The 20,988-nt window shown below is 37.8% G+C and overlaps 1 protein-coding gene across 6 annotated transcripts; it reads right to left on the bottom strand.

Annotated features, from left to right (window-relative positions):
* Positions 1–282: 282 nt before the first annotated feature.
* apold1b (apolipoprotein L domain containing 1b) lies at positions 283–20,931 on the bottom strand. 6 transcript variants are annotated; one of them, XM_032543957.1, is made up of 18 exons: positions 20,664–20,931; positions 19,759–19,853; positions 19,427–19,492; positions 18,657–18,826; positions 18,511–18,570; positions 17,674–17,733; positions 17,467–17,538; positions 15,712–15,774; positions 15,505–15,582; positions 12,670–12,741; positions 12,132–12,203; positions 11,866–11,919; positions 11,593–11,625; positions 5,436–5,513; positions 4,465–4,504; positions 4,329–4,374; positions 3,563–3,977; positions 284–2,534 (listed from the first exon to the last, which is right to left on the bottom strand). In XM_032543957.1, the coding sequence occupies exons 4-18, from the start codon at positions 18,684–18,686 to the stop codon at positions 2,052–2,054; spliced, it is 1,656 nt and encodes a 551-aa protein (XP_032399848.1). In that variant the 5' UTR covers positions 18,687–18,826; positions 19,427–19,492; positions 19,759–19,853; positions 20,664–20,931; the 3' UTR covers positions 284–2,051. The 6 variants fall into 6 exon arrangements, with proteins under 6 accessions (XP_032399851.1, XP_032399848.1, XP_032399846.1 ...); XM_032543955.1 differs by having other exon boundaries at positions 18,657–18,710; positions 20,664–20,930; XM_032543956.1 differs by lacking the exon at positions 20,664–20,931 and having other exon boundaries at positions 19,759–19,942.
* Between the last annotated feature and the right edge of the window lie 57 nt (positions 20,932–20,988).

The following is a 20,988-nucleotide window of genomic DNA, read 5'->3' as shown; positions in this document are numbered from 1 at the left end:
AATGGGTCCTGGGAAAATATGTATTCATGTTATGAACATGCATGGTTTAAAATACTAACATTGAAATAAATGAGTGTGTAATACGTAAAGTTGGCTTTTAAAATGTTTTTCCTTTTTCCAGGCTATATATTGATTGTATGTTTAAATCTCTGCTGGATGTGTAGACAACTTACTTTTTACACAACACAAAAAATATAAAAATGTATTAATTATTTAAAAATGAATATTAAACATGATTAAACACATACCAATTTTAATTTAAAAAAAAGGTCTTTTAACTTTTAGAAACAACAAACATTACTCTTACACACTGTAGCGCCCCTGGAATATAACCGTAACAATTGAACCCTCTTGGGACTAAAGATGCAGCGGCGAGACAACACTCCTAGTTGCAAAGCAATATTACAAAATTTCATTTTAGACAATTATTTACTATTTAATTCATATATTACCCTACTTTTGTGAACCCAAGGCTTTTGTAAACTTATTTCAAGCACCAAAACAGTGTATGTTTTCACAAAAGATTTGAGAAATGTTTCTGAATGATCACTTTATACATTGCTCTTGACACAATTTTGGTCGTCACTATACAGAAAGCTGAGTTTGTTTGGAACATTTTGATATGGCATCACAATGGTGGCTCTCATTGGCATAATCATATAGCCTACCTTACAGACAACCAGTACGTGACCGTACTTACTGTGGAACCTACTCGTCTTCAGAATGACAACAATGTTCGTTAGAAGAACAACTAACCTTAAATTAGAGGCAAGAAAAGACCACGAGTGATCCAAGTCTCATATCAAGTGCACTGCCATACAGCTGGCAAAGATGGGACCCCAGGAGCACCGTGTGGCAATAAAGGCTTTCATTTTTTTTGTTTTCACGTTACTTTTCATTTGCTTTATATTAATAAAATATGTATTAATACAAAATAATGTACTGAAGCAACTGAAAACATGCTAGTGGACTTTCTTTTATAAATCTGAATTCCGGAAAAAGTGGCTGGCAAATTGGGCAAAAAAGTTAATTTCCCACCCGGTGTGTTACGTTAACCCGTTCTCACTCGCGTTTAATAAGTGGCTGTCAACGTCACCTACTGACTCAGAGGGGTATGTGGGACTGCTGTGATCTATTGAAGTTTCAGTTGAAGAAATTGGTTGAATTTACGTGAATTGTTGCGCTCACGACATCGCAAATTCCTGGATGGACTGCCTTCTCCACACCTGAATTCTGTTTTTAAAAGTTTTCTGTTGGGTATTGAGCACTCACGTTCACAACTACGGTATGAAGAAACAGACACATAAGGAGGAAACCGATTTTAATGCAAAAAGAGTGACGTTACTCAAGCGAGTGATAGGCCCATATTGGCCGGTTTTTTGGCAGTTTGCAGATTATCTGTATTTGCGTTTTTATTTGCCTGATAACCGATAAAGTTGATCAATTAAGAAGTCCTCTACTTTGGCTCAACTCCAGCTCTCTGTCCCTCTGCTTGGGTTCCACTCACCACTGAATCTGACTTAATTTCCCACCCACAACGCTATCTGACTGTGTTATTTTGAAAGTTTCTAATTTCTTAAATAATTGCTTAAAGCATTTGAACAAAGTTTTGACTTAAATATTTATTTTCCTTTTCTCTGTATACATATCAATTCCAAATATTGGCTATTGGTTTTTAACTAATTGGTATCAGCCTTGAAAAAACAGTAATTGTCGATCCCTAGCACAACCATATTATATATATATATATATATATATATATTTTTTTTTTTTAATTTAATGAATACAACAAATTTAAAATATAGGATTTTCTGACCTATTATAATACTACGGTGCTGTACCCAAGCCAAGCAAAATATTTTCTCCGATCTAATCAAACTTTTATTTCTATAGCACATTTAATACAAGTTAATTCGTACAAATGTGCCCCGCCAAATTTGTCCACCCAAGTCTGCCACAAACCCTAGGGAAAACAGCTCTTGGGAGAAACAATTTGTCTTAACTGTCTTTTTGTCTAACTGTCAATATTTGGTTTGGTTTTCTAACAAGCCTTATACTTCAAATTCAGCAAGTTTCTTCAACTCAGACCTTAAAAGCTCTTCATCCTCTTCCTCCTCGTCTACCTCCACCTCTATTCCATCAATCGTTTTCTGCAGCTGTTCCTTGATGCGGTTTAGCTCCAGCAGCCCATCCTGCAGGTCCCTACAAACCTCTCGAATCTTAGCAGCAAACTCTGTCTTGGCTCCCTTTTTTAACTCCATGGTATCCTTTGCCAGGAAGAAGATGTCGAGAGCCAGGAAGAGACCTGACATAACTCCGGTGGTAACGCTCATCACTTGGGCGGCTTTAGCAGCACCCCCTGCAACACTGAGGACCTGAACAGTACTAATCAGGCTCTCTGTGTTGATCATTAAAGCCTTTCCAGCACGCCCGCCCTCCTTCATTACATGTTCAACGTTCTTGTTAAGGTGCTTCTTTGCGATGCTCTCAACATACTTCTCAAAGTTCCACTCCTCAAGCGTCTCCATCCCTTCCTGTTGGATAGATAAGATGTTTTACATTAGGATTAATAATAAATAAAAACATTTTTTTTTTTTTACTAAAACTGCAGATGGGCAATATTTATTAACTAATAGGATTAGTTTACCAATCAAACTGGTAAATGGTAGGATTGAAAAAGGAAAGATTTGTGGTTGTCAATTCTTTATCATTATGCAAGTTATCACTTCAAATCGCTGCTCCAGATTTTGGTTAGCATGATAACCTGTGTTTTAAAAGTTGGCACAGGACTGGAAAACCAAGATTCCAGTGTATAGTTTAAAACGGCTATACCGTAAGTAACTCGCAAGCTACCAGGAGCATGAAGCAGGTTTCCAGTAGCTCGGCAACAGGTTGACAAAAAGACAAAATTACCATGATATTAAAAGGGAGGTAGCTAACTTTGTGGGCAGTAGACGTGTAAATTGCTAATGTTTTCTTGGCCCTCGATGGGAATATTTTCAGTGATGTAGCCAACTATGTGGGCTAACAGAAGTGTAAAATAGTCGTGAACTTTGACGTGAAGTAATGATTTTTTTATAAGCTTTGGGTATTGCAATTTTATACGTGTACAAACCGTAGCTTCATTGAGCTTGTTTGTTATGTAAGTATTGTGATATAAGTAGCTCTTGGCCACTTTGGTTTTTTAAAGTAGCTCTTAGCTTGAAGGAAGTTTGGAGACCCCTGGTTTTATTAAACACAATTATACCGAGATGCTGAATGTGGTTCTAGGCAACTTGGAAAGATGGGTGAGTTTGCCTAATTTGCTACAGGTGCAAACAAAAACTCTGTCACAAAGTAGATAATTTAGACTTTTGTTTAGAGATGTCAGGGGAACAATATCGCAGTTCTGGCGCATATAATAGGGGGCGGTATTATCCAGGCACACAAGGCGAATACGATTTCTCACAGTCAAAGCTAAAAAAACACAAATAATATCACAAGGTTATGTTTAAGCAGTATGTTTTTGAAGATTTGCATGCAACTGACAAATTGCCTGAAAACCTGTTTTACATCTTCTCACCTGCAAAAACTCCAGGCACTCTTTGATGTCCTTCATCTCCTCCTCGTAGTCGTTGATCATCTGCTCCACCTTCTTGCGGTCTGTCTTTGAATGGACTGTGTCAGTGATGTTGGCTGAAGCAGACGCCACCCCACCTGCCGTGGCTACACCGATGCCTACAGCAGTGACGATGAGCGAGGCTCCTGCTGTAAAGGGTGCCAAAACGAGGCCCGTGATAGTAGTGATAGACCCAGCAACACTGGCCACCCCACCACCGACGCAGGCCTTGACCGTTTTCTTATGGAAAATGTCCGCTGAATCAGCCAAAGCGAGCAGCTCCAGGATTCGCTGCTGGAGTGAGGCGCCACGCTGGTTAAAAAAGCGAACAAAAAGTTGAGCTGCCATGAAGACACGATCAGCTGCCTGTTCCACCACTCTGAGACAAGTAAACAAGGAAAAATGTGTTACAAGAAATTCACTGGATTATAGTACAAATTTAACTTTAAACCAAGAACTATTTATGTATATAACCGCTTTTGGTAAAGGTTAGTTCTGTAGACAAGATTAGTTATTTGTCAACCTTTGTTGTTAAGGATAAGCAAACTTTTTTTAAGGTAGAAATGTCAAATTGACTGTAAATATTTAGTAGATTGTCTGGGATTTAAGCATAGTATTGTGAATACTATTGTGAGTATTGTGGCCCACACATAGTATTGTGTGGGCCTGTGCAACTCTTAATCCTTTAAAAACTTCTACAAGCAAATGTGTAACTTCAAAATGCACTTACTCCTCAGGTTCATCGTTCTGGTTGCTCTGATTCCACTCATCCCAGCCTAACACACGAAAGAACGATTACAACTACAAGTTAGTGTATAAACAGGTTCTCCAATAAATAAACGAAACTTTGTCAATATCAAGCATACCCCCTACTGTTCTCCACCACGCTAAAAGGCCTTCCTCGTCCTGGAAGTCAACAATTTGAAACTCGTTAGAATAATTCCATATGTAATGTATTGTATTAAATACACATAAAAAAGCAGCATGTGATGTAACATGAGACCATTGATGTTGATAGATACGCATTCTGCGTCTGACGCATTAAAATTTGAAAGGATGTCGTAAACCAATTCATCAGTCATTGGAACGCACCTAGTTTTTTTCTTCCTGATAATGATACATTGTCAACAACAAATGTCTTGAAATCATATTTTTAAAAAAAACAAAAAAACACTGCGCATGAGACAGGTCCCCAAGAGGTATGAAGTGCACATACTGGTTACGGTTCTGGGCATATTCTTCATCTAATTCAGCCTCAGAAATTTCAGTACTGTGTGCAGCTGTCCGTTGGTGTTTGTCTGCTGTACGAGAACATTATGGATTTAGCGTTACCTGATGATAAAAAAAGAGTCTGATAAACGGCACTGTGTGGCTTATGGTAGCAGCAATTCTTCCAATATTAGCATGCATTTACGTAGACCTCTCGCCAGTTTGTCTGTTGACAGCACACAGAGAAGCAGCCTGATCTCATGAAGTGGCGTATGAATGACACGCCAATTCGTATGCCATTATCGGCATGTTATCAAGACGCATACTTGCTTTTTAGAGTGTATATCAACACTGTATGGCGTCTATTGACTTACATTACTTCGGGATTACGTGTGAATTTATACCGTAGCGCGTATTATGAAAGGGTGACGATACGCGTAGAACACAGGACTTTCACCCTCACCCAGAAGACTGGTAAGAAAGAGTATTCATTTTAAAAGCCTCTCCATGCAAATTCAGACAATCAAATCTTTAATGCATTAGGCAGGTTTATAGCGAAAGATGCATTCGTGGAGGATGTGGCACATGATTATGATCAACATCTTTAAGACATTTAAAATAAGCTTACTTCTAGAGGGTCCAGGACAGTTCCTTCACTGGGCACTGGTACTTCAGCCATCTCTAGTGTCTGAACTTCCACTACTTCCTAGAAGAGGAAAGTACAACACACTGAATAAACTCTGTCCACAGTCTGTCCTGCTTGGCTGCCGTACAATGGTTGAAACCTTTCACCTTGCCACATCTTTTGTTTCAATTTCAGAAATGCTAATTGTTCCCGTTAGGCATGCAGCAATATAAAATATTCACTATTTTGACCAAAGGCCATTATAAAATATCAATTCAAATTGAAATTATTTTTTAATGACATAAAACAATTTTCAGTAACCTTCTATAACAAAGAAGTCATGTCTTAAATATCAAAATCTTTTACTAAATAATATTAGCAATACCACAAGTTAAGTACGTGGTTACAAATAAAACTTCTGCATTCAAAATCTTACTCTAGTGAAACTATAAAAGCATTATCAAGACAAATGCACTTAATCTAACCGATGCATAGTGAATATTATATATTAGATTATAATTGACATCCATGCAGCAACATGTAAGCCACATTTTAATATTAGCTGGTAGTAATTAGTAACTGGCTACTGTTGGGTGGTTTAATTTACTGTATAACAATGCATTTATATGCTGATATGCCGTTTTTAAAGTCATCAAAAGTAACTAGTAACTATTTAATAATTGTTGTGGAGTAGAAGAATTAAGCATACATTTAAAACACAATCTTCTATTAAATGCGCAGCGGTTAGAATGCAAACAAAAATGCAAGAATTTAAAGTAGAGTGAGACCTCTACCTTCAGCTCTCCCTCTCCTTAGTATGCAATGCATGCGCAGAACAGCCAATAGGAACGCTCCCTCTCCTTAGTCGCACATGCAATGCATGCGCAGAACAGCCAATAGGAACGCTCTCTCTCTCTGTGTCACACAGGCAATGCATGTGCAGAACATCCATCAGGAATACAATGACTCCAAAATGACCTGTAATTGAACAAAGTCTCCTGTCGTTGGCTAGACTCATTAAAGCGTTTTTTTGTTGTTGTGTCAAACAACGCCCAAAATAAAGTGCCCTACACAGCTTTTAAAGAGTAGAAATATTGTATACAACAATAGGTGGCATTCAAAATCTAGTTCCAGAGAAAACGAGTCAATGGAGGTTACTGGCACAAAGGTCACAGGTGTTTAAAAATCTAAATGCCTAACAAGCACAATGTAACCACAGCCTCAAACAACAAGCATTCAAGCCTGAATGAGGAATTAGGCCTTACCACAGCTCAATAGCAGATATTAAAATCTTTATATTCATACCTGTCCAATTACATGTCGATGGAATGTTAACGTGAGGTGTTTTTTTTTCTGGATGTGCTCTGCTTTTTTTTCACAACCTGTGATGAAATAACGTGAGCAATCAAGCCTGTGACATTTGTATTGTCACTTTTATGATTTTTATTTACATTTTTATGGCATTCTTTACTTTTCATTTTGTATGACATTTCCATAAAAAAAACTTGATTTCTTTTTGCATGTGTTATGGCAGACTTGTATTGCATACTCTATTAAAATTGTTTAGGTATATGATTTAAAAGATTTTTTTATGACACACTATGACTTATTTCAACTACTCATTTTGACATGCTATATATGACTTGATGACATTTTACCATACAACTGAATTTATTACATTTTTCCCATATTATAGTGTGATTTTTTTCGGTATGCTATACTATGACTTTTGAAGGACTTTTTTTTTTCTGACATACTATATGACATTTTCCTGTACTATGACTTTTTGGACTAATTGTTTTGACATGCTATACTATGACTTTTAATTACATTTTCCCATATTATACTTTGACTTTAGTACATTTTTTTATCTCATGCTATGTTTTTTTTTTTTCAGATATACTATGACTTTTTTATACTATGACATGCTATACTATGACTTTTTCATCACTTTTTTCGACATACTATAACTTTTAACACTTTTTCGACATACTATAACTTTTTTATAACTTTTTTCAACATGCTATACTACAACTTGTTTCAACATAATATACTAGGACTTTTTCAGATGTACTATACTATGACTACTATTATTTTTTTTACATGCTATGATTTTTTTCGACATTACGACATATCACTATTTTCGACATGCTATACTATCTCTTCTTTGACATGTTACACTATGACTTACTTTATCCCTACATATGACTTTTTATCCCTTTTTTCAACACACTATTATACCTTTTTTGACTAGTTGTTTTGACGTTGTATACTATGACTTTTGATCACATTTTTATATACTACACTATACATTTTTCATCTTACTTTACACTGATTTTTTTGACATACTAGCCTATGACTTTTTTTTTTTAGACCTACTGACTTTTTAAATGCTATACTATGTCTTTTGACACACTGACTTTGACTTTTTTCGACATGCTATGCTATGACTTATCACTTTTTCCCCAACATTTGTTTTGACATTATCTAAGGCATAATATAATATGACCTTTTATGAGTATAGAGAAGGCAACACACATACCGCTTGCTTTGTTTTGTTTTGTGGTGCAGGGAATCAATTCCCTGAAGTTCCAGATATGCTTGTCCTATAACTTGAGATTTATCCATGTAATATTCACTATATACATTTTTTTTTTTATGCATACTATACTGTTACTTTTTAATGGCGTTTTATTATATGACATTTTCATGACGTACTATTCTACCTCAACAGAGGATGTGCTTCCTGCAGCTGCTAAAGAAGTTCATCCTGCCAAAGACAATGATGGTGCCCTTCCATCGAGTCATCCTTTCTAGTACACCGCTGCCACTGCCAAGACTGCAGCGTATCAGTCGCTCTGTGGAGAAAGTAATTGGCTTCAGTCTACTATCCCTGCGGTCGCTGTACAACTCCAGGAACCCGGGGCAGACAGGAAAGAGTGTGACCGACTCGTTCCACCCTGACACAAACACTCTTTGAATCTCTTGCCTCTGGCCGGCGGCTGCAGTCCATCTGTTATTTCTCTCATCAACAACGCTCGGGACCACTACCAACTCCCATTCCACCCCTGCATGTTGCATTGAAGTATAAACATCTCTCACAAGGCGTTTCATCAACAAACATCCTTTTGAATATCATCTCTGGAAATTATTGCACATATTCTATATGAATTGAACTTCTGTAAATTCTATCACAAAACTGTTTTTCCATATTTATGATGTAATTTTTATTCATGCATCTTGACTGTTGGCAGTACTTGCTTTTATTTTCTCTGTTTACTGTTATGCACTAAACACCAAGGCAAATTGCTTGTATGTGGAAGCCTATTGTGCAATAATCCTAATTCTGCTTCTTGATGTTGAATAATAGAATATCAAATGAAAGTTATAGTACTGTATGTCTATTATAGTGATAGACATACAGTGATGCAAAAGTCATCAGTACAGTTGTCGGAAGAAGGGATAAAAGTCATAGTGTAGGATGTCTAAAGTCACAGTATAGTATTCGTAAAAAGTGATACTTTTTTTTATTATTGCATCTTCACTGTTTGCAGGACTTTGCTTTCTCTGTTTACTGTATACACGAAATACCAAGGCACGTTTCTTGGCAATAAACCAATTTCTGCTCTTATTTCTGATAAGATACTATATGACGTAAAAGTCATAGTAAACAGTTGAGTAAGTTGTATGTCGAAAGAAATAATAGTCTGTCATATATTGTGTAAAAAAAAAATGTGATGGAAAAAGTAATAGTATAGCATGTCAAAAAGTCATAGTATGTTGAAAAGGTGATTAAAAAAAGTAGAGGTATCGTACAGTGTTGATTAAAAAAGTGATGAAGTCATAGTATAGCATGTTGAAAAAAGTCATAGTATAGTATGGTGAAAAAAGTGATAAAAAGTCATAGTAAAGTAAGTCAAAAAAACAAAGTCCTTGTATAGCATTACGAAAACGTCATAGTATAGTATGGTGAAAAAAGTGATAAAAATGTATAGTATGTTGAAAACATGATAAAAAAGTCTGAATAGTATGTTGCTATAGTATGTAAAACAAAAAAAACAGATAAAAAAAGTCATAGTCGTGTCGAAAAAATGATAAAAAAGAGATAATATAGTTTTTCCAACAAAGGGATGAAAAAGTCATAGTAATAGCATGTCATAAAAAGGGATAAAGTGATAGTATAGTATGTCGAAAACGAGATAAAAAAGTCATAGTATGGCGAAAAAAGTGATAAAAATGTGTAGTATGTTGAAAAAAGTGATTAAAAAGTCATTGTATAGTATGTTGAAGAAAATGATAAAAAGTTGTGACTTTTTATCGCAACTTATATATTATAATTTGTCAAAAAAGTGAGAAAAAAGTCATAGTATAGTATGTCTAAAACGTTATGGTATAGTATGTTAAAAAAGGCATAGTATAGTGTGTCAAAAAAAGGGATAAAAAATCATAGTGTAGTAGGTCGAAAAAAGTTTTATCACAACACTTGTTATCACATAAAAAAGTAATAGTAAAGTATGTCGGAAAAAGGGATCAAAAATTCATAGTATAGCATGTCAAAAAAGTCAAGGCATAGTTTGTCGAAAAAGTATAGCATGTTGAAAAAGTGATACAAAAAAGTCATAGTAAAGTATGTCGGAAAAAGTGATTAAAAAAGTCAAAGTATAATATGTTGAAAACAATTATAAAAAGTCTTTTTATGTTACAAATGTTAGCTGTGCTTCAAGTGGTTGACGTTAGATGGTGTTGGGATGCGTCTAATGGCGGTTTTCCACTGCGTGGTATCTACTCTACTCGCCTTTCTTGGTTTTCCATTACGAAAAAAAGTCCCTGGGACCCGCTACCAGGTACTTCTTTTAGTACTACCTCAGTCGAGGTTCCAAGCGAGCCGAGGCGATACCAAAAGGTGACGTGAAAACCTGCAGACTGCTGGTTGGTCGGAGAGAATCGTCCCTTATGACTGCGTTGTTAGCAAACAAGAGTGCGGAGTTTGTTTCCAGAACAAACGGGACATTTAAAACAAATCTAGCCGGACACCGACAGATTATCCACTCTCTGCACTATTCTCACTTTTCAACTGTTCGGGCTACTAGCGGCTTCATGTCGTTTCCAATATTGCACACTGTTACTTAAAAAAAACAAGACAATATATATATATATATATATATATATATAACAAAAGTTTTTATTTAGCTTTTCAAGTAGCGCATCAAACCCTCCCAAACCTCCCGGTCTTCTTCCTCTGCACCCTGTGTTGCTCATCAGGATTGGGAACTACACCCACCAGTCCCCGGCCTGGACTAGCTAGACTGCTGGCTCAAGTTTACAAATGTAATCCTCAGAGAAAAAGGTTGAGAACATGAGCTCAGGCTCGCACGACCATCTCTGCGGTCATCTCAGCGCTACAAGTCGCTCATCAGCAAAGGAAAATCCCCTCAGCAGTCTCCTGCACATTTTGCTCTGATGTATACATCAGAGTAAACACAGAAGAAAGGGTGAAGGTGGCTGTTAGCTACGACCGATGCCTACGATCCTGACTACTGGAGCAAGCAAGACCGTCTCCATCTTTACATCAGAGGAAGCACCGAGGCAAGCAACGAAAGAGATATGAGAAAATATGCAACAGAAATCACCTGAAAGAGCCCAGGCTGTTCTGTAATGGCGGGGTTAAAATAGGCCAACAACATTCTGAGAGAAAGCCTAGGCCAGAATTAAGAAAAAGACAATTTAATTAAAATATATTCCAACAAAAGGACAAAGGGCCGGATTACGTGGGCTAACAAAGGTTATCCTTAACCACACACCCTTTATAAAAAGAAAATATTACCCTGCCATGATTAATGAATGTGCCATACTGTGTGTATGGTTTTATTTACATAGTTTTGCAATGTCAAGTGTGTGTGTGTGCTTAACGCGCACCAACTGTAATTTGCACTGTGGGGAAAAAAACAGCTATAAAGCAGCTCAGCTGTAGTCATTAGCCCATGGTTCGTTTTTGCACATTCATTTTCTTTATTACATTTGGGCCCATTTATGACTGCAGTGAAACTATATCTTGTGTCTAGTTTGGGGGTTTTATTTCATTTTATTCTATTAAAATCGTTCCTACTTTTCCACTGCACTGTGTGTTTTAAAAGTGTGTGAAGCCGCACGGCCGTCTCACCCGGGGGAGTGCTTGAGTGTCAGATGATGAGTCCTGTGAAGCAAAAACCAAATGAACGTTTAGAAAAAAATGGAAAACAAAACAAACAGCACCATGACATTATCACGGAGACAAATGCATAGGCCTAACTATGAAAAATGTAAAGAAAGCAAAACAGCACTACGGACTGTTTTACTTTCAATGCGGTGAATTTATTTTGTGTAATATGAAAAGAAAATACTGGAAATACAATCGGAGTGAACCCCTACATTTAGCAGTATAATGATGTAGTACCTTTGTTCCAGATCCAAATAACACAGTGGGCAGAATTCTCCTTATTCTCAAAGTCTAGAGAGGAAAGAAAAAAACCTCTTTACAGCACCTACGGTAAAAGAGCATGTGTAATAATACAAAAAAAAAATGACAATTAGGATTCACCTCCACACGTGTTAGTGGTCATTGTGTACTGTGTATGGATAGATTTAAGTAGTAGTTTTACATCACATGTTGAATTGACTTAAATTTGAATGTAACTTGACCTTAATCCCTGTTTCACGTACCATAGTCCCTTTCTTCGGCGCCTCCGTTGGCTGGTTTTTCACCTCGCAGATGGCATCAGTATACCAAATAGACTGCGGAGAAGTTGGCGTATTAGCTCTTTAAACTAGTTTGACTTAAGGGGTCATGCCCCGCATGAGGGTTTCAAAAATGCCTCACAATGAGTACGGCACACGATCACAATCCACTTTAATGGGCCTGTAAATTGATGCTTTATGCACTCATCTGGGGTATCTGATTTATTACGCTTGATACACTGTTTTCCTAATGGCTTACGATCACCTCAATGAGCCTTTTAGTATTAATTTTGATATGATCAATCTTCCTCAATCCAGGAATAAGGATATTTGATACTTTGTTGGCTCATGTCAAGACACTGATGACTAAAACCTCCACAAAAAACAAAACAACCATTGTTTTCTGGGTTTGGTTTGCACGTCACTTGCTTCTCTCGTGACAAATGCTTTCCGTTTCTCTGGCTAAACCGCATTTTTGAAAACCCAAAACAATGTTTTTGATATAATGTATCTAACATCTTACATGTCTCTCTATGGTGCTGTCATTCCCACTGTCTGAGCTGGAGGAGTGCTCACTGTGAATAGCTTGGTCTTCCTGGGGGGGGAGAGAAACAAAATTTAAGAAAATAATAAAAACAGATAGTATCGACATCCAAGGAGCCGACATAGAGTGATCTAAGCATTGTTTCTGGCATCTCATGGCTGTGATAAGCTTACGTCAACATGGTCTGTGATTAACAGTCGTGCATCTGGGTCGCCTTGGAGATCCTTACCGCGTCTCCATTCCTTCCATACAACACCGTAACCCTAAACCGTACCTGGCGATTGAATGAGGAACCCGGAGTGTGTTTGGCATTCCTCACCTGACTACACCTGCGTCAAAGGACTGAAAACTCGGCAGTTCATCGGTAGGCCATGAATAACTAGATCCCTGAGCTGATACTGGACCGGCTCCGGTAAATCGGCTTTGATTTCGCAACATTGAGTTTGTGAAAAGCACCATATAAATTAAATGTATTATTATTGTTATTATTACCACCTAAGCAAATACAAACTCTTAAGATGACAAAGTTAGGAGGCTCAGCCTGTGTAAACTGCGTGAGACCTAAAGGGGTTAACTTTCTACGTCATCCCTTTAAACACCCCAGGGTTAATAATAAACCCCAATCACACAAATCACAGATCAAGGAAGTGAAGTAAACATTATTCATCACATTACGTTATCTATCAGTGGTTCTCAAATGAGGGGTGCGCGTACTGTACCCCGTGAGATTTCTTTTTTTTTTAAATGTAAATTTAAAAAATATATCAGTTATACTCCACTTGTATACTTGCACACTTGGCAACTTGTTGTCCTGTCGTCCTGAAAACACTTCTGCTGCTCTTACATAACTTGCACCATTATGCCACTTGCATACTGAGGTAAAACAGAACTACCTCAGCCATTTATTGATTTTTGCATCATATTGACTGTCTACTGTATGCACAATTGCACATTCTAAACTCAAATTTTGCTGCTCTTATTTTCTTCATTGTGTGTGCCTTCTTATTTTTACTTTTTATATTGTTTACTTGAATGTTATGTTTGTCTGTGACCTAATTGTTAAAATATGTCTTGTCTCCACCGTGGGATAGAGAGAAACGTAATTTCCATCTCTTTGTATGTCTTGACATGTGAATAAATTGACAATAAAGCAGACTTTGACTTTGAGTTATGCAAACTATGCTATGAATTGTGAATTAAACTAAACCATAACACAATCCCATCACTGTCCAAAAATTACAACCAGTACTAAAAATCAACGAGAAGGATGCCAGAAATCGTAACAAATATACAACGTCTATTACCATAATATTTAATAATTGTATTTTTTTTTTTTTTAAGAGCATCAGTCCCTTTAGACTAGCGTTGCCTTGTAAAGGTCTGTCTTGTCGTAGTGATTGGAAACATTTGAAATCAACCATTTAACCCTTGTGTCGTCCTCGGGTCAAATTGACCCGTTTCTAAGAGTTTTATACCAGAAATATGGATTTCTTTCAACCGAATTGCCCAAAACTAACATGGATGATTCCATACAACATTACTTTCATTGAATTTTTGGGGGTTTTATTCAGTCTTTTAGCATTTGAATTATTTTGTTCAATGGTTTCAAAACAGTATCCGGACTAAACTTTGATGTCTACCCATCTGAGATCCACTCCACATCCTCATATCTTAACTATTAGTCAAAATAATTCATAATTTCTGCCTTTTTTACTAAAAACGGATGAATAATTTGATCTAAATGAGGTTTGTTGACCATGAATTCCAAGAATAAGAATAATAAAAACTATTATTAAACCAGCTCAGGTTTTAAAAAAAAAAAACCAAGGGCTGGAAAAAGTGACAAATAAATCAGAAAAAGCAACAAAAACATCGGAAAAGTCCCAAAAAATATTTTCAATTTTGACCGGGAAGGACAAGTTCATGGTTAACGGGAAGACAACACAAGGGTTAAGTGTTTTTCAGTTCCAACCTTGTAGTTTGGTAAATCAGACACTGATGGTGCAGCGCCTCTTTTATAATTTATTTTTAAAGGGGTTACATGATTTTAAAAAGAAATGATTGAGAACCATTGTTGTACACAATAAGCTGTAAATATCTACAATCTCAGTATTCCCGTGTAGGGAATATTCAGGAGGTGGACTAAATTAACAGGAAATGACTAAAGTTTAAAAAAAAAAAAGGGTGAGATTACTCTGAAGACTCATGTTGCTTTCTTTGGCACCACCTGGTGGTCGTAGCAAGAATAACACCGGCAGAGGGCAGGTGCTGCTTTCTACATGGTGGGGGACTACTGAGAAAACAAGCATTTTACCAGAGTTACGTGGGTGCGGTTATAAAATATGATTCTGATTATTTATAAAAGCAGCTCCTCATAAAAGCAGCACAAGCTCTTGCTTTAAAAACTCCATATTAGGTAGTTAAATTGAATAAAATGTTAACATGTTACTTTATGCTTAAAGCCTTACTCTCGCCAAAATGCAACCTAGGGTCTTTTTGTAAATGTACCAGAGTCAAACCTTCGTTTGAAAGCATAATTAGGATGGAAAGGCCACTTTTAAGATTTAACGTATTTTTAGTTTTTTTTTTCAAATGGCCTTTTGAATGGGATCGCTAGGGGATGATCGCATCAAAATACCTTCTGTTAAAACACCAAGAAGGCTCGACACAACATGAAACTTTGCTCAAAGTATCACCAGGGACTCTACACGTGAACTCGAGCCTTCTTGGTGTTTTTAGAAGAGTTACGCTTTAACACCTACATGATCCGCTAGAAAAAGGCTTCGTGGGGTCTGCTCAATTTCACAGATCTACCTGCTCCTCTGGCGCGCTGTTACCGGCTGCTTGGCTTCCAGTGCTGGAGGAGAGGTGAGTGGGAAGAGGGTGGTTATCCTGGGGAGACCGAGTACAAGGCAAACAAAAAAAACAAACCGAGGATGTGAGGAAGTTGGTTAATAGCAAGCCCAGTCAATAGGAACGTTGTCTCTACCAAACACCAATCATCAGTGTTGTAACAGGTACCTGTGGCTGGGAGGATTTGAAGGGGTTGACTTTCTGCATCAGTGCTGCAATCATAGATGGATTCTAAAAGACACACACGTTCATTGGACAACTGAAGTACAAGCATGCCAAACAAACAAGGGCATGGTTGGAAGTAGCGCAGCCCGTTGGGAGTTGGATTAGGGACCAGAAGGACGCTGGTTCAAGTCCCCATTTAGACCAAAGTATGGTGGTGGACTGGTAGCTGGAGAGGTGCCAGTTCGCCTCCCTGGGCACTGCCGAGTTGCTTTTGAGCAAAGCACCAAACCCCCAAACTACTCGGGGCGCCTTTCCATGGGCAGCCCCCCCACTTTGACATCTCTCCATTAGTGCATGTATAGGTACTGAGCATGTGTGTGTAATAACAGAGTGTAAAGTGTAGTTTCCCCTTGTGGGACTAACGAAGTATTTAAAAAAAATATGTAGATCCATGGACTACGTCTAATTTTTCAATTCAACTTTTTAGTGCTGTTGCTTTTTCTTTTTTTTTTAAAGATTATTTTTCAGGGGTTTTCTTTATTAGATTGAGAAGTGGATAGACATGTGAAAAGGGGAGAGAGAGAAAGATTGGGGACACCGCAGCAAAGGGCCACAGGCTGGATTCGAACCTGGGCCGCTGCAGGACTCAGCCACATGGGGCGAGGCACTTACTCATGGGCTATAGGCCGCCCGTAGTGGGTGTCATTAATGAGGGAAATACATTTTAACGGCGTTAATTCTTTTTAATTGTGAGATTAACGTTTTTTTCACATGCTGTTGCAACAACTAGTAACGTTAGAAAAACTACACCGCCACACCGGATCTAGCTAGACCGGAAACAAATCAACAGGCACGCCGCACACACTTGTTTGGGCTTGCTAGCCGGCCAGATAGTAGTAACGTTATGGAAAGTTTACTTTTTAAACGTTGCCAAATGGTTTCTTTGACAAGACCAAAGGGATCTGTGTGTTTTCTCTGTGCTGTCATCGCACGTCCAGTTTTTTTTTTTTTAAATATATATTTATCTACTGTTTCTACTTTGTAAAGCGACTTTGAGCTTGGGAAAAGCGCTATTCAAATTCAATTTATTATTATTACAGCTGATGCCAGTTCTCCCCCATCTCATCAAAGTATTGTTTCACCCTTTTATTGATGGACAGTGTTACATTGTGTAAGAGATTATTTGCTCCAAGTATAAAAGATAGTGTGAAATTGAACACTGCAGTAGGCTGTATGCCAATGGTGTTTTCAATTAAAAAAACATTTGCACAAAGCAAGCCCATCCACTTTTCCATGTTGATAAGAGCATTAAAATGAGAAAAAAAAAGAATGGGACAAAACGAAATCAAGGGACATTTAGAATAGATAAAAATGCGCAATTAATTGCAATTGACTGCGAGTTAACTATGACATTGTGATTAATCACGATTAAATATTTTAATTGTTTGACACCACTACAATTTATCAATTTGTACTCTTACTTTATTGATCCCCTATGGGGAAATTACAATTTACACTCTGTTGATATTACACAGAAATAGAAATAGTAAAGACAGAGTATGTGGACTGCAACTGCTAAACAGCAGTTGAGGGGGGTTCAGGGCACCTTAGCAGTTCTCAGGAGGTGAACCAGATACCAGTTCTCACTCACTTCTTCGGTCCGTATGGGGACTTGAACTTGCGACCCTCCAGCTCCCAACCCAACTCCCTATGGTCCGAGCTACTGCTACCCCGCATAGCTGAGCTGACCATGTCTACCTGTTTGCCTTGAAGTTCTGGTCCCGTCTCTGGTGGATTGGCAGCATCATTTTGAGGATCACTCTTTGGCACCTGGAACATAAAAACAAAATGCTCCAATATTCTGCACTACCGTGTGAACTTTAATTCCTTCATATCCCGTTGGATATTTGCGTCCCAATTTAAAGTGATTTGAAATCTCATGTTTAAAATGTACAAAGAAGATACCTGTGCTGAAGGCTTGAACGGGTTGACTTTCTGCATCAAGCCTTTGAACATTCCCGGGTTCTGAAACACAACCATGCAAGGTCATCCTCCTGCAAGTAAAACACCTTGACTCAAAATGGAAAGAGCCTATAACTGGGGAAAATATCTACTACTCCAAACTACTTCCCATGGGACACCGGGATTTCTGCTGAGCTGCTCCCAGTCTGTGGAATGCTCTCCCTGACCACCTGAGGACACCACTGTGGGTGCTGCTAAACATGGACTTAACCCTTGTGTTGTCTTTCCATCAGCCATGAAACATTATAATCTAAAGACATTTTTGTCACTTTTTCAATGTTGTGGGTGCTTTTTTTTAACGTTTTTTTTTCCCCAAAGTTATTTGATATTTCTAATGTTGACATTTCCAGCGCTTTTTATCGAAGCCACATTTTTTTGTGACAAAAAAAACTGAAAATGGGTCAAATTTGACCCGAGGACAACATGAGGGTTAAAACCCACCTGTTTAGGAGAGCTTTTGATTGAACTCTTGCCCTTTTCCTTATTGTTTTTGTTTAATTTATTTTTATTTTCATGCTCTCCATGTTTTCATTTTTAGCACTTACCTGTTTTATTATGTAGTAACATATAATATAAAGTGCATTACAAATTACATGTATTATTATTATTATTTACAGTATGTAGAGTAGTTATATCTGACCAATTCTTCTCCATTTCAGAGATTTCCTGTAGTTTGTGTTTAAAAAGAAGGGACTTATGACATTAATGTTTTGGCCTTGTAACCTGGAGTCTATACTTCCAGCTCTTCTTAATGAGGGGAAATGATCACCTTTCACTTACCTGATTAGTGTCTGAAGCCCGTCCCTGTTCCAGCGACTCTGAAGATGCAGCTTTAGAAACCTGCGTGAGAGAATCAGTAAAGTGGACACCTTACTGTCTGACATAGATCAGCCATTAGCATTACAACTGTAACATGCCCACAATACCTGGGGGCTGGACTTGAATGGGTTCTGCATTGTCCCTCTGAACACACCACGGTTCTGAAATACAAGTTCTAAAACATTTCATAAATGGATGCACGCCCTCTTGTCCTGTTCATTTACCTTGTAGGTGTGCTGTATTTACGGAGGCTACAGCTGGGACACTGACTGATCACCTGGGGTGGGGTGCAAATGGGGGTGACAAAAGACAAGAACATAACTAAATGGGCAATTTTGATGCTTCATTTTTAACACATGATTCAGGCTTTTGTTAGGTAACACAAATGTTCACTGGATAGTTTTTAATCATACAATGTCATAAATATATATATATATACAAAGCTATAATTTTTAATATATATATATATATAAAAAATTATAGCTTCGTAGGTTTCACCCTTATTTTTTTCCAGTCTTGCAACATCAGTTACTTTTTACTTTTGTTACTAACTTTTTAAATGCATTCAAAGTTTTCATCCATCTTCAATGTCAATTGCGATGCATGTACAGACATCATCAATAACAGTTGTCATGCTATCCATCACTGTATATATTAATCTTCTGTCCACATAGCCACTCCACCTCTCCATTTATGTAGTTTAAATCATTACCATCCAACTCGAAATCCACCCCTTTCTCCAAGCTAAACCAAGTTTCAGAGATATCTCTCCCATTGAATGGTGTGGTGACAGACTTCGTCTTTTATGAAGACTTTAAAATGTACTGTCCATTGATACACAGTGAGGGCACATCAGTTATATTTGAGTTCTTCTCACCTGTGTGGAGCCTGCTTCCTGTTACAGTGACTCTGAGGTACGAGCTTTGCAGACTGTAGTGAGGGCCTTAATAAAGATCACAAGTTTATTAATATTTAACACCAACACTCAACAATTACTGTTTAACGTTGCCATGTCTTCTTGTGCGGTAGACTTGAATGGGTTGACCTTCTGCGTAACTCCCGTAACCCCCCGTCCTCTGATGTTTATACACACACAGATTAATTATGACAAAATAAACATCAATGAAACAGCAAAAAAAACAAAAAAAAAAACAGGTCGAGTGAAGCGTGTACAAATGGGAATAAAGATATTACAGATGTGGGACTCACCTTGGTCTTTGGGTTGGGCTTGCCTGTGACCTCACTGTTGGTGATCATTCCTGCTTCCTGTCTGTTGGGCTGTCCTCTGTGGGGTTGTTTAGAGCCTGGTGATGAATACATGACTCAGTTAAAGCAACAAACTCAATTATTCCACCACACATTTTCCATTCCCCTTTGCTGGGTCTGTGTGACAACTGGAGTTGGGAGCGTTGACCCTTTATAGCTATATTCTGAATAATCATGCTGAAATCCATGGTAATTTTTATTAGGACGTGATGAGTGGGGGAAAAAAAAACTAAATACAAGCTATGACAGTCACATAAAAGACCTTTCTTTTTAGCACAATAGTACATTTGTACTCATAAGCTGCCAAGGTCGTTGTTGATCTCTTTTCTCTGGACAGACCCAGAAACCAAACTCCATTCATATGTCGGTTATTTAATGTAGGCTATGCATAACTGGCCAACCAAAACTCGTCAAGTATGAGTTGAATGCTTGTGTGACAACTTAGGTTGTACTGACAAAATCGGCAAGAGCATTTCCATCATGCAGCGATTTCTGTCAGTATTTGTGTTTCTAACTCATTGCCTGCTAGCACCCACCCATCAGTTGAAAAAGTGAAATCTGAGCAAGCTTTTAAAAAAAAGTTCAGATGTAGTGGTACAAGTTATGATATGGATTAAAAAAGGTGTCCAACTGAGTGGTAATAAGTCTTTAGGTTGCTTTTATACAACGTAAAGAACAAAGATAGCAAAAAGGTAGAGACCCATTAAATTAGCACAATTTTGAATAGAGTCTGGCTTGTGGTGTTCTCGCACAAAAGAACGTCACATGCTCATACACACGGCACCGTGCACAGGAATGACTGACCACACAAAACGCTGTCAACACAATGGAAGGAGCAGGGTGCCTACCTCACTGCTGCCACGGAAAAACAAACCGACAAGTAAAACGCCTCAACAACACAAGGGTTAAAAGAGTTCAAGAGTTGTGCAACACGGTCCTTCACTTCTCCTTCAGAGACGTCAAACCGATTTGGCAAAAAACTGGCAGACCCGAATGTGCCTGCTCTGATTTCAGAGGAAGTTTCAGTTTAAAAGGAGAAAACTGGGGAGTTACAGGGTGCAAATGGGTGCTCTACACCCTAAAAGTTGTGCATAGTTACAGTAAAGCTAGCGTATGTCCACGTACTAAGATCGCCTGTTACCTGATGTGGGTGTGGCCTACATTACTAAAAGA

This window comes from Etheostoma spectabile, chromosome 19 (genome assembly GCF_008692095.1).
Source record: "Etheostoma spectabile isolate EspeVRDwgs_2016 chromosome 19, UIUC_Espe_1.0, whole genome shotgun sequence".
In the NCBI taxonomy this organism is placed as follows: Eukaryota; Metazoa; Chordata; class Actinopteri; order Perciformes; family Percidae; genus Etheostoma; species Etheostoma spectabile.
Note: the sequence above shows the minus strand (reverse complement) of the source record. Positions and strands in the feature narration are given on the sequence as shown.